This window comes from Lygodium microphyllum, chromosome 10 (genome assembly GCF_053477565.2).
Source record: "Lygodium microphyllum isolate KBCC chromosome 10, Lygodium_microphyllum_v1.1.10, whole genome shotgun sequence".
In the NCBI taxonomy this organism is placed as follows: domain Eukaryota; kingdom Viridiplantae; phylum Streptophyta; class Polypodiopsida; order Schizaeales; family Lygodiaceae; genus Lygodium; species Lygodium microphyllum.
Window position 1 is genome coordinate 86,051,121 of NC_141144.1, and position 12,708 is coordinate 86,063,828.

The 12,708-nt window shown below is 45.2% G+C and overlaps 1 protein-coding gene across 14 annotated transcripts in view; it reads right to left on the minus strand.

Moving 5' to 3' along the window:
• Positions 1–12,708, minus strand: part of LOC148030242 (uncharacterized) — a 218,635-nt gene that overhangs the window by 152,095 nt on the left and 53,832 nt on the right. For all 14 annotated transcript variants that reach the window (XR_015692150.1, XR_015692151.1, XR_015692149.1 and 11 more), the window contains one exon: positions 5,218–5,322. Coding sequence is in view for 11 of the 14 variants with exons in the window: in XM_087686528.1 (XP_087542654.1) it covers positions 5,218–5,322 (105 nt within the window). In the remaining 3 variants the exon portion in view is untranslated. The remainder of the gene's footprint in view (positions 1–5,217; positions 5,323–12,708) is intronic.

Below are 12,708 nucleotides of genomic sequence, written 5' to 3' on the forward strand. Positions count from 1 at the left end.
TTAGGGATGATTGCAGCATTCCCAAACTTTGTTGGCTCATTCATTGTCTCTATATCAGTCAGGGGATACTACTAATGACTTGGAAACATGCATTGAATGGTTGAAATGTAGAGTTCAATCTCTTGAGGAAGAGAAATATGCAAAATACAAATTGCTGTCCCGAGTGAAGCTTTGCATGATAATAACTGTCACTCTCATCAATTCTTTGCTTATTTACATCAGAAATACGCTCGGGAAAATACTATGTGTTTGTTGGATGAGCAAGCTCTATGGTTATTGAACGTGCCTCCATCATTCAAATGTGCATCGACTATTATAAATCTTTGTTGGGTCCACAGGAGATTCTTTCTGATGTTGTTCACTCTGCTTGTCGATACATTCGTGACTTGGTAAGTAATCACGTTAAGCCTGAATGGGTTGATTTGATGGAGGCTGATATCTCAGAGGCTAAAGTGGAGGATGTGCTGTCCCATTTACCACGTAGGAAAATCCCTAGCTGGGATGGGCTTCCTAATGAGCTATTTTTAGCCCATGTCGAACAACTTAAGGACCCATTACTCGCCTATGTTAGGAAGTCTCGAATTCTGGTAGGATGCCTTCAAACTAGAAGATTGTTGTGATTCGGTTGTTGCCTAAGGTTCCTTCTCCGACTTCTTTGAAACAGTGGAGACCCATTTCTGTTATGGGTTCTTTGTATAAAATCTTTTCAAAAATCATTGCCAATAGATTGCAGAAAGTATTCCTGCACTTGGTTCATCCACATCAATATGGTCTCATTAAGGGACAGAATATAATGCATAACATTTTGAACGTTCAACTGGGGATTGATTATGCCAAAGCCTCAAGCCAGCAAGTTGTGATGCTTCAACTTGATCTTGAAAGGCTTTTGACCATGTCAACTGATCTTTCTTTGCGGCAGATGATGTCTACCATGGGATTTGGTCCTCTCATGACCTCTCTTGTTGATACCATTAGTCAAGGTGTTGTGGCTCATATAGCACTTAATGGGGGGATCATAGATGAAATTGCCTTGTCCCGTTCTCCTCGGCAAGGCTGCCCTCTCAGTCCTTTGCTATTTGTCTTGGTCACTCACCCAATGCTCTCATTGTTGGATAAGTTGGTTGATCAAGGTGAGATTGTTGGTTTGTCTCTTCCCACAGTGGGGCCCAACTTTAGGGTCAATCTTTGGCTGATGATTCTTTTATGTTTCTTAAGGCTGATCACACTAATGTTAATCGGGCAATGATTACGTGGAATCTTTTTGCTTTAGCGTCGAGCTTCGTACTAATGCTCAGAAATCTACCCTGATTTCTTGTACGAAAAGTGATTTGCAAGCTTTTGGTTGGCAAGGAGCAGTGATTTCTAAAGGAGATATTACCTGATACTTAGGTTATCCTATTGGTGTGGATGTAGCTCCCCATGCCTTGCTTGATTGGATATCATCCCATATACATAGTCAGTTCATGTACTGGAAATCTCCAGGCTGGCCTCTTCAGGTCAGACTTAAAGTTGCTCAATGCATTATGATTAGTATGGTCTCGTTTTTTTTGCCCTTACTTCCTTGGACTAAGAAATCTCTTTTGGAACTGGTTCAGCCTATCCACTTCATGTTGTGGAAAAAGAAAGGAAATCATTCGCGACAGGTGTGGATTTCTTTGCAGCATGTGACTACTCCTAAAAGGATGTAGGGAGCAGCTTTATTGGATGTTAATTTCCATATGGTTTCTTTGAGATTGGCACTTCATATGCTGAACTCCATGAGGCCTATGAAGGTCTCCCAGTCTTTTCTCCTTTCTCATTTGATTGCATCCTGGCAGGAGATTTTGTGTTTAACAATTTGGTGCCCTCCTGATCTTCATGAGGAGAATTTGCTCTGCAAGGAGAAGTGTTGACTACCTCTAGGTTGTTGGATTAGCTTAATAAAGACTGCAGCGAGATACGTTTAATCGGATGGCTCGCTTGGGGTTGCAAACAGTCCATGATGGTGTCATTCCTGGGCAGCCCCATCTTTATTCTTTCTAATACATTCATTAGCACTTTCAGATGCATGATATTTGGTCGTCTTTACAGGAGAAGCTTCTAAGGTTCTATCCATTGCCTGCATTACAGCCATCGTCTCCTTGGCAGGATTGGATGTTTGTGCTTCCTGATGGTTTTGAGAAAAGGTCGGCTAATCAAATCTATCATCAAATGGTCAAGGCCAAGAGATGGGTCACTAGAAAGACCAATAAAATATGGCATATTTGGGACAACTAAAGGACATGACATGAAAGATTCCTCCAACTCTGGAAGCCTAAGGTTCCTTATCAAGGCAAAGTGTTCATGTGGAGGTTGCTTATTAGGGGTCTTCCAGCTAGGTATGTGTTGCGTGATCGCAAGATCTCCCATGCTCGCTATGTATTTTGCACTACATGCAAAGAGACATTGCATCATCTCTTGCCCTGTTGCTCAACAGATTTGGAGTTTTGTTTTCCATGTGTGGTCTTCAACAACTAAGCAGCAAATTTCAGCTCGTGTGTGGATTATGGGAAGGATGCCTTATATGTCCGTCTTGCAATCAAATTATTCTTGCCTTTTTCATTTCCTTCGATGGATAGCACTCTCGCATATTTGGCGTACTCGTAATGCCTTTACTTTTTATTCTACCTCGGGCATCCATGATCATGTGGCTCGTATTCGTGGTTTGTTGTTATGAAAGATCTCCTCTATGGTTTCAGCTGATCTGGTTCTTCTTGACATTGCTGCCCCCTGGCTGGATATTGTTCACTCCACTCCAGCTGCCCTTTTTGTGTGATATTTATGTGTTATCCTTTCGGCTTGATTTGTGTATGTTCTGTTTTCTTAGCTAACCTCATGGTCTGATGTAAATATTGCTACTTGATTCAATTATCTTCACAAAAAAAAGAAACATAAGGAGAGAAGTTGGACAGATACTCTCGCCTCCCAAAACCAACTAACAACATGCCTTCCATTTGTGCCAAACTGTGAGGCTCCCAATAATCCTCCACAACTCCAAACGCTCTACTGTCAATTCTAATATCTAATGGATGGGTAGTGCCTCCAAGCCAACTATAGCACAAGAGCCTACCTCAATAAGAAAAATAATATCATGCATCTCAACCTCATACAGTAATAAGTGGCGGCCCTGGCTAACTACATGCCAATGGAGGGCCCCTCAAGATATAAATCCCACGCTAGGCATCACTCAGCAGAAAATATTGCATGCCTCTCTGCACAGTAGCTACACTGCTTCACAAGGCTAGAGTCAATGCTTTGGATAAAGATGGTAAAAGTACCTTTCCACCTCTAGAATAATGTTACCCCATCAAAAGAGAGTGTACGCTCTTCGTTTCAGAGTACCATAACTTGCCTATGTAATGCTCACAAATCTCACACAATGTTCCAATGGTATGTACAAGTGGTTCTTGATAAAGAAGAATAGTTGTTAATGGACGAACTTCCAAGATTTGCATTTCACGAAGAATAAAACAATATCCATCATTTTCAAGAAAAAACACAGGGTGGTTTTTCCTGCGTTGCCCATCCACCATCTCAACATTAATATTACTTGTATTTATATCAGCCCTAAGATCATTGTCAAGTGCATTCCATTGAAAGCTTGGGGAACTTCTAAAGTTGGCATTTCACAAACAACAAAGAAAAATTCTTCATTCTCGTGGAAAAAATTTGGAACACTAGCTCCAGAGGACACACCTACCATTTCAATATCAATCAACCTATGAGACTGCACTTTCTTTTTAATACATGTCACAAAGCTTTAGTGTCAAAGTAATTGTGAAGCATATCAACTTATCCAATTCCTCCTATACATTTGTATCCAAGTCCTCAAGCTTAACCCCAATAAATTTGATCAACTTCACCTACTTTTTCTAAACTAATACATTGTATATTTGCTCTTTCCAATATGAAAAGTTCGTACCATCAAGCCTTTCAATATTGAACAATGCATTTTTTGAACTTGTTGAAGAAACCATAATGACAAAAGTATGTATGCACACCAAAAACAACAAGATATACCTAAGTACAAGCTCAAAATAGACCAATGGACTACAAACAGAGTACCTCCAAAGTCAAGCTATAGTTATCCATATATCAAACCAGCATAAAACAAATGCAAGACAAAGGCATATAAATTTTTTGCAAGCTTTTCCACATCTTTTGGCTATCTTCTAAGTATAAAATAGCCACTTCCAAGTACATGCAAACTGCATCTGTGTGAAACAGAGAACTGAAAACTACACAGCACCAACTCTGTGATTGCTCAAATCCATAGCTCTCATCATGTCCTTCATTTTGAGCTATTGACCACCTCAATCCGATATCATATGCAAAAGTTATGGCAAAAAATATTGAAGTGTTGTCAAGCTACCATAGCTATCTACGATTTTTATAGTATGCTCTATATCCATTCAAAATGGATAGATGGCTGAAGCTATTTTGCATTAATTATCACTATTAATGGCTGCTCAGATGCAAGATAATTGGGCTATGGAAACCCCCAAATGGAGCCTCAATTGCTCCTCCAGATGAAGCACCTATTTGCCTTAGATGTAGAGCTCAGTGATAAGAATAATACCTATATCAAGATGCGGACAAGAAGTAGCAATGTCGAAGAAGAAGCTAGAGTCCTCAACCTTCACAACGAAGATTCACTTTAATGTTTTGAGAATCTTTTACAGGGTTATTTTGTACTTTGCCTTGGGACATTTTCCCTGCATTCATTAATAGAATTTTCTTTTCTCTGAAAAGATCAGATTTCTTTCTTGACTGAAGTTGCCCAATTTCAAACTAGATTACTCACATAGCTAGAGTTATGTAATATGCAAAGAGGTAGATACATGCAAACAACTGGACATGCCAGTATCTACTGGTCAACTTGAAAAGTTTTTCTAGGTCTCAGCCAACAAGAAAAGTTGCACAAACCAATTTACAAAAGTTATGGTCAAACTCATCAAGGAAGGATTCTAGTGCTTTTTAGAATAGAGAGATGCATCCATGGCAAAAGGTTGAAAATGCATTCTAGGACCTTTTAATGCCCACAGCGAGGATGTCAATATTAGAGCAAAAAGGGATCAGTCAAGGAAGCACATACAATGTAGATTTAGCAAAATGTCACGTACGGAAATTCAAGCTAGCATTTCTACATTGAACTACTTTTCTTTGACATATAATGATGGAAAACATAGGAATTTCAACCTTTCTCTGAAGCTCTACTTTAGTTGGAGTGGCTTTACACCCTTTCAGTGGTATAGATACAGAGCTTGAGACGTTTAACGGTGAATTTCCATGCCAAGATGTGACCTGTTAGCAAGAAACAGTGTTATTTTGAAACACGTCCTTTAACCAGTCAAAAAATGTTTAAACAATCAAGGCACCTAAGAGATGCTGCTATCATTTATTATTCAATATGAACATATTATTGTTTGCAGTGATGTTCTTAAAGCAGTATGGTTTCTTAATTTATCATTAAAGGAATCATTTATAAAAGAACAGAGCCCTCTGTCCTCCATAACACTGCATTATACAAAGATTATTCTGGCATTTATTATAGTCACACAATTAGCATCTCGCAAATCAAACATCAAAATGTTGGTTCGCAACATGACACTAGCGTTTTCATTTGAGCTACTTGTTCATGGAGACATATTAGAACACAAGGCATGTAGGTAACGAGCTTGCGACCCCAAAATATTGCCTCCCCTGTGGTAATATAGTAGAACACAAAGCATGTAGAAGACAAGCTTTGCTTCCCTTATGGTGACATATTATAAGAGAAACCCATTTAAACTCTTCAACAAGCATCCCCTTTCCCCAGCTTCATTGCAAACACACAAATACGATAGCTTTCATGTTGCAATGGCTACTCAACTTTCTACAGAATCTAGTGAGCTGATATATCCTTTCTTTAACGGAAGTTTTGGGATCAGTAGGCCTTGGTATTACTTCCCCACCTATTGATTTCCTTTCTGTATTCTATTTATCTAATGACTCTAAGTTAACCATATTTTTTGTCATAACTCATTGTTAAACTAACAACAATCACAATGACATTATTTGTTTGTAAATAAGGCCTAGTGGTTACATTTTGTTTGGATCTGCCTTGACATCAGTTGTGCTCTTTCACAGTATTGGAATGATTAATTAGTATTGAGCAGAATGTCTTAGATGGAAAGGCAAGTTGTATGGTCCACTCGAGAATGAGGTGTGTGCTGAAGTTCTAGTTTTGTGAAATGAATCTGACATTCCCAACCTAATTAATTGTACTATACCAATGGAACACAAGTTAAGCCTTCTAACTCTAGCTCTAACAAGCTGCTCAGCCCACTCACTCAAGCCCCATCCCAACCATTCTTCTAGGGGAGAAGCCTTGGAAGAAACGTTTGCAATGGAATCTTCAAACTGCTGCACCTACCTACACAAGACCATGAGAGCCTAGCATTCACTAGATCTTTCAAGACATTAAGACCACAGACCTAGGGAGGAGCTTTGAGTTCAATTTCACAATTGCCATCATCAAAACTTGGAGATCAGTTTCATTTGGCCTTCATCAGCTACCATCAACCACAGTGGAAGAGAAGAGGAGGTAGCCTCTCTCTTCAATCACTATTTGCAATCAAAGTTGGATCACACTCTTGGAAACAGAACTTATCTATCTTGGAGAAGATTTTGCATGCAAGTTGCTTTCTCAGTGGGAGATTCGTTTGCATTTATGAGCCATAGTAGGAGATTCAGAGACAGAGTCTATAGGGCCTCAAAGGTGGCAAAATTATGGTTGAGGCTATGACAAAGGGAGTACTTTGCGAATGGAGGACATATATAGACACTTCTTAGATCAAGATCAGTTTCTTCTCCAAAGGAGACATGCTCCTTGGGGTCATTGCAATTAGTCGATACATGACTTTCACACTCATAGTGAAGAACGGTCACCTTTAGAGAGAGGACTTGTACCAAATAAAGTTCACATGGTGTTGTAGCCACAAAGGATGGAGAGTAGTGACACATTGCGAGAGGAGGTGATACATTGACCCACACCCAACCACCTACTTGATAAATAGGCATAAACACTAGACTTATTGGAGAATACCCCTTTAGAGGTTACAGAAGGATCAATGACACTAGGTTTGGAGGGACCCATTCCTTAATATGCCATGTGATGTGGCTATATGCACAAGAGGTGGTGAGCTAGAGGAGACGTAGAGACATTGTCTATGGGACTATCCTACAGCATAGAAAGTACAGAGAAGAGCCACCCGTCGCATCACGAACGCTGCCCTCGCATCACGCCTCCGCTGCCATCGTGCCCACCCTGCGCCTCCATCGCGCTCATCCAGAGCTCCCCCCCGCCTTCCTCAGCATTCGCCCCCTCCTCCTCTCGCCACCCAGTCATCCCTCTCCCTCCACCCTGCGCTGCTATTTGCAGCAGGTGCGCTGCGCCCACCCCCCTCCCACCAGCTCTCATCAGCTCCCCCCCCCCCCCCCTTTCACCAACACCTCCTCTACCCCCCCTCCATTGCGCTCACCCAGAGCCCCCCCCCCCCCCCCCGGGCCTTCCTCAGCATTCGCCCCCTCCTCCTCCCGCCACCTAGCCATCCCTCTCCCTCCACCCTGCGCAGCTTGGCAGCAAGCGCGTTGTGGCCACCCCCCTCCCCCCCGGCTGGCCACCAGGACTTACTGCGCGGCCCGAAGAGAGTAATCTCCCCCCCCGCCATCGACCACCCCCCACCCCCATACCGTTGCTCTCTCCACTTGTAGCAACACCCCCCCCCCCCCCCCTTTTTCAATAGGATTGGTAGGTCCTCAACAGGGTTGCGCAATGGAAACCCTTGGTCAGACGCCTGTGCATTCTGCGAGTGCCCCCCAATCAAACACCTTGCACGTTATCCTCTTAGAGGAACAACTCTTGGCCGTCCGTGCCATAGAGCTAGAGCTTAAAGAAACGGTGATTTTTGGACAAGTAATAGGACACTCTTTCCAGGGCCTAGCTTCAGGATGGGCTTCACTCTACGCTATGCATTGGCACAGTGCAGATCGTGGAGGCAGTCCTCGTGGGCCAAGGGATCTTCATGGTTCGTCTCACCTCTACGGACCCAGCTCGTGAGTTAGGGGAGAGCTCGCCCTATGCCTCCACGAAGGGGGTCATTCACATGGTTCCCTAGTACACCGGCTTCATAGTGGAATCATTTGAGCTCCACAACAGATTTCTCAAACACCTAGTCACTTTACTTTTCCCCGGACTGGCGGTAGAGTACCACCAGTTAGTGGAGGACTTTGGACGGCTCTTCGGCATAGTTCTTCCTGCCTCCTTCGCGAATGCAGTGACAGCTACAAGAGTCCCCAAGGTACAAGTGGCCGTGAAAGACACAAAGAGTATACCCAAGTTCTTGGAGATTGAGGCAAGAGGTCACTCCTTTAGGGAGCAGGTCACTGTGACTGGGCAACCAGGGCAGTGCCTGTGCTACCATGACTTTGGGCATTAGGCCGCAGACTGTACGCGCTTCGGAGCCAAGGCCGCTCCGTCGACAGGCCCGCAAGTGGACACTGACGGCTTCACACGGGTCCAGAGACGACAGAGAGGGAAACAGCGGGGGGGACCGCAGCGAGCTCAGACGCAACCTCGACAGTAGGGAGAAGAAGGGCAAGCGAACCCCCCCCCCCCCCCGGCAAACCACTCCGTAGCCCCCCCTGCCTGCCCCACCCGACATGACCGCAGCGCCCACATCCACCGCCCACGCCACCGGCTACCCCACCTGAGAGCCCACAGCCCCCACCTCCCATGCCCCCCCTACACTGACCCAGGCCCACGGCCCCCCCTACCAGGGCCACCAGCCCCCCCCCCACCCCCACACACCCGCCACACATATCTCCGACCACCCCACCATCCCTCGATCTTCTTCCCCCCCCACCACTTCCCCTGCTGAGCACACACCCCTCCCCCCAACTTCCCCCCGATTCAGGTGATCCCCCCAGACCCACCCCCCCTCCTCCCACAGGAGGTGATGAGCCACTCATGCCTACATCCTCCTCGCACCAGCTGTTTTCCACTCCCACACAGCCACCGGCTCATTTGCTCCTGCCGCCCGTCACACCTTCCCGAGACAGGCACAGCTGTTGCCACAAGAGTTCTTCGACAGTGGCCCATGGTCCTATCTAAGAGTTGCGGAGCGCGGAGAGTTCCCACTACCTCTAGAGGTGGGGAACTTCATGGTTCATAAGTCAAGGAGGGGCAAGGTCCATCTACTAGCACCACCAGATGGACCAAACTACGCTTTATTCTTTCAGTCCTCTCACTCAGGGGATTGGACGACGACACAGATAGAGGACGAGTTAAAGAGTCAAGTGGAGGACCACATCTCCCAGTTGATGAGAAGGACATTAACTGGTGAGCTGGTGCAGAGGTCCCACACTTGAGCATTATCTTTCGAGGCCCTCCACAGTAGAGAGCTCCGCAGAATGTGATCGAGTGGCCCCTGGCACAGGCGGCCCGTTTCTAGCAGTGTACAGAGTCACAACTCTCAGCATGGCTGATAGATGCATTGATAGTACCACCACCTGGAGCATCTAACACCCCTACGGTCTGGGCCGAGGGCCACCATGGGGGATTGGAGTTCACCGTCCAAACCTGCGGCAAAGCGTATTGGCATGCACCATAGTTTCTCCTCCTCATCAACAGCCTCCACACAGAACAAGTGTCTGTTCGGTCAATCAAAGGTTTCCCCATGAGCTTACACCTTGCATCCTGGAATGTGAACGGTCTCCACTACAGTGGGGCACGTGGGTCCAGGAAGTTGATTGTTCGGCACGAGTTGCAGCCTGCCCTTGCAGGACGGATCAACATTCTACTTCTCCAAGAGCACAAGCTCACGCCCACCCAGGCCCAACGGATAGGGAAGATACTCCAGGGTAGCTCACGCACTTTCTGGGAGCACACCATAGGTGCCCACGGCAGGAGTGGAGGCGTATGCACCTCTATCAGCCCGAGTCTCACTGCTTGTGTACGAGACCACAAGACGATAGTAGCAAGGAGGATTCTATGGATTAGACTGGATATTGAGGACTCATGCCTTGGAGTCCTCAAGGTCTATGCCCCTACAGAGGTCAAGGCACACAATACGTTCTGGGTGGAGATCGCGGAGGCTCTCCCAAAGGTGGACTCCTGGATCATTAGAGGAGACTTCAACAACCTGGAGGCTTTGGAGGACTAGCAAGGCAGAGGCAGAAACTACCAGGGAATGGCTGGGGAGGAGCAGGAGGCATGGGAGGTCTTTCTACTAGCAATAGGAGCACGCAATGCCTGGAGAGACCATGCCTTCCACAGGAGGGAAAGGTCATTGGACTTCTCTTGGGGATACAGGCGACTAGGTGGAGTCATGCTGGAGTGGTTGGACAGGTTTTATGTGGGAGAGTGGGGAGGCTCTCGTAGAAGCCAGATTGGGCAGTTGGCACCACTCTCCACGCATAGGAGGAGTGCGCGTGAGCAGCCATTGCTAGCTTAGAGGATAGGTGCTCGAAGTTCTCTTTCCGCACCTCAGCAACGTTTTAGGCACGAAAGGGAGATACGATGTGCAGGGAGTTTTTCCAGGTGCACCAGCCTCACACCTTAAGAGAGCAGATACCCAGCCTTCAAGATCAGTATGGGAGGACTCTTTCTAGCCCAGACAAGGTGATGGAGATTGCAACCGACTACTATAAACGCCTTTTCCAACAAGAGACAGCCTCAACTAGAGGGCAGCGATGCAGACAACAAGTCTAGGATCACATCCCGTCCCTCGTCACAAAGGAGATGGGACGCTCCCTTCCAACCCCCTTCACAAAGAAGGAACTAGAGGAGGCTTTCCATACACAGGACAGGCAGAAATGCCCGGGACAGGATGGCCTCTCTAAGGCTTTCTTCACCACCTACTGGGAGATGGTGAAGGACCCCCCATTGATGGCCTTCCAAGAGATTTTCACTTCAAGACAGATGCCAAGGAGTCTCTCAGCAGGCCTTATCACTCTTTGTGAGGGAGAACAGGATTGAAGCTCAGCACAGAAAACCAGTAGACAGTAGAGCGTGAAGCACGACACCCAATGTGATAAACTGAAAGAGTGTACAAGGTACAACCCTTAAACCTTAGGGTTGTAGGGGCGTGTTCACACCCGAACACGGTAAGTTCTCGTAAATATGTGTCATAAGCACATACGAAATAATACCATAAGTCTAGGGGAAAAAACCTCTCCTACCGAGAGTAAAAAGTGCCCCACTGTCCTACTGATCACCAACACTCCTATGTAAGCGTAGGCGTAAGTGAGGCGTGAGTGAAATACCCAACAAACCCCCTGGAGTGAAGAATGATCAAGAATACACAGATCATCTGCCACCAAAGGAGATCAAATTTAAAGCATGGCGAAATGCTTCAAATTTCTCACGAGAAAGATCTTTGGTGAAGATGTCTGCCACATTACTGGTGGTAAGACAATAGACAAGGCTGATATCACCTGCATGTAGCCTCTCTCTGACAAAGTGATAATGTATCTCAATGTGTTTCGTGCGTGCATGAAACACTGGGTTCCGTACCACTGCAATGGCACTCTGACTATCAGTGAACAAAGGAGTAGGCTCCGTAACAGATATATCCAGATCAGCTACCAAGCATCTAATCCATACGCATTCAACTGTGGTAGTGAAAGCTGCATTGTATTCAGCTTCGCATGACGATGTGGCAACAATAGACTGTTTCTTACTAAGCCAAGATATGCAAGATGAGCCAAGAAAGAAACAATTGCCACTAGTGGAGTGACGTGAATCATAATCACTAACCCAATCAAAAACACTGTAAGCATGTAACTGTAGTGGTCCCCCCTTGGCATAAAGCAATCCAAGAGATCTAGTACCGTGCAAGTAACGGAATACATACTTAACAGCTTGCCAATGTGACATGCGTGGCTGATACATATATCTGCTCAGGGCTGAAACTACAAACTGTATGTCTATCCTAGAGTTGCATAAGTAAATAAGACATCCGACTGCTAGAGCATATGTCTGTATATCAAGCAAATCACTGTCATCATATAATGACAGTTTAAGTCCAGGTTCCATTGGTGTACAAACTGGTTTGCAATCTTCTAAGCCAAACTTCTCAAGAAGTTTACCAATGTATCTTGACTGTGATAACCCAATACCTCTAGCATCATGTATAAACTGAATGCCCAAGTAATAATGCAAAGACCCCAAGTCTGGCATGTCAAAATTTTGCTGCAAATTTTGTTTAAATGCTGAAATTTGATCAGCATGTATCCTTGTAAGCAAGAGATCATCAACATAAAGACAAATGATCAGCAGGCAACAGCCCTTCAAATACATCACAAGCAGCCTGATATGTGTCTAAACCAACTAGAACAATTCTGATTTTTCATCAAATAGTACATCCCTACTGACAAACACCTTTTTAGAAACAGGATCATAGAGTCTGTAGCCTTGCTCTCACTGCTATATCCCATAAAAATGCCCTTAACAACCTTCTTATCAACTTTTTCCTGAGTACCTTTGGAATATGTGCATATGCAAGGCACCCAAAGGTACAAAAGTGTCCAACAGAAGGTTTCCGGCTGTTCCGAGCCTCAAAAGGTGTAATTTTCTCCAAAGCTTTGGTGGGGCATCTGTTCAAAACATGGCAAGCACACATGACGGCTTCCATCCAAAAACTGTGA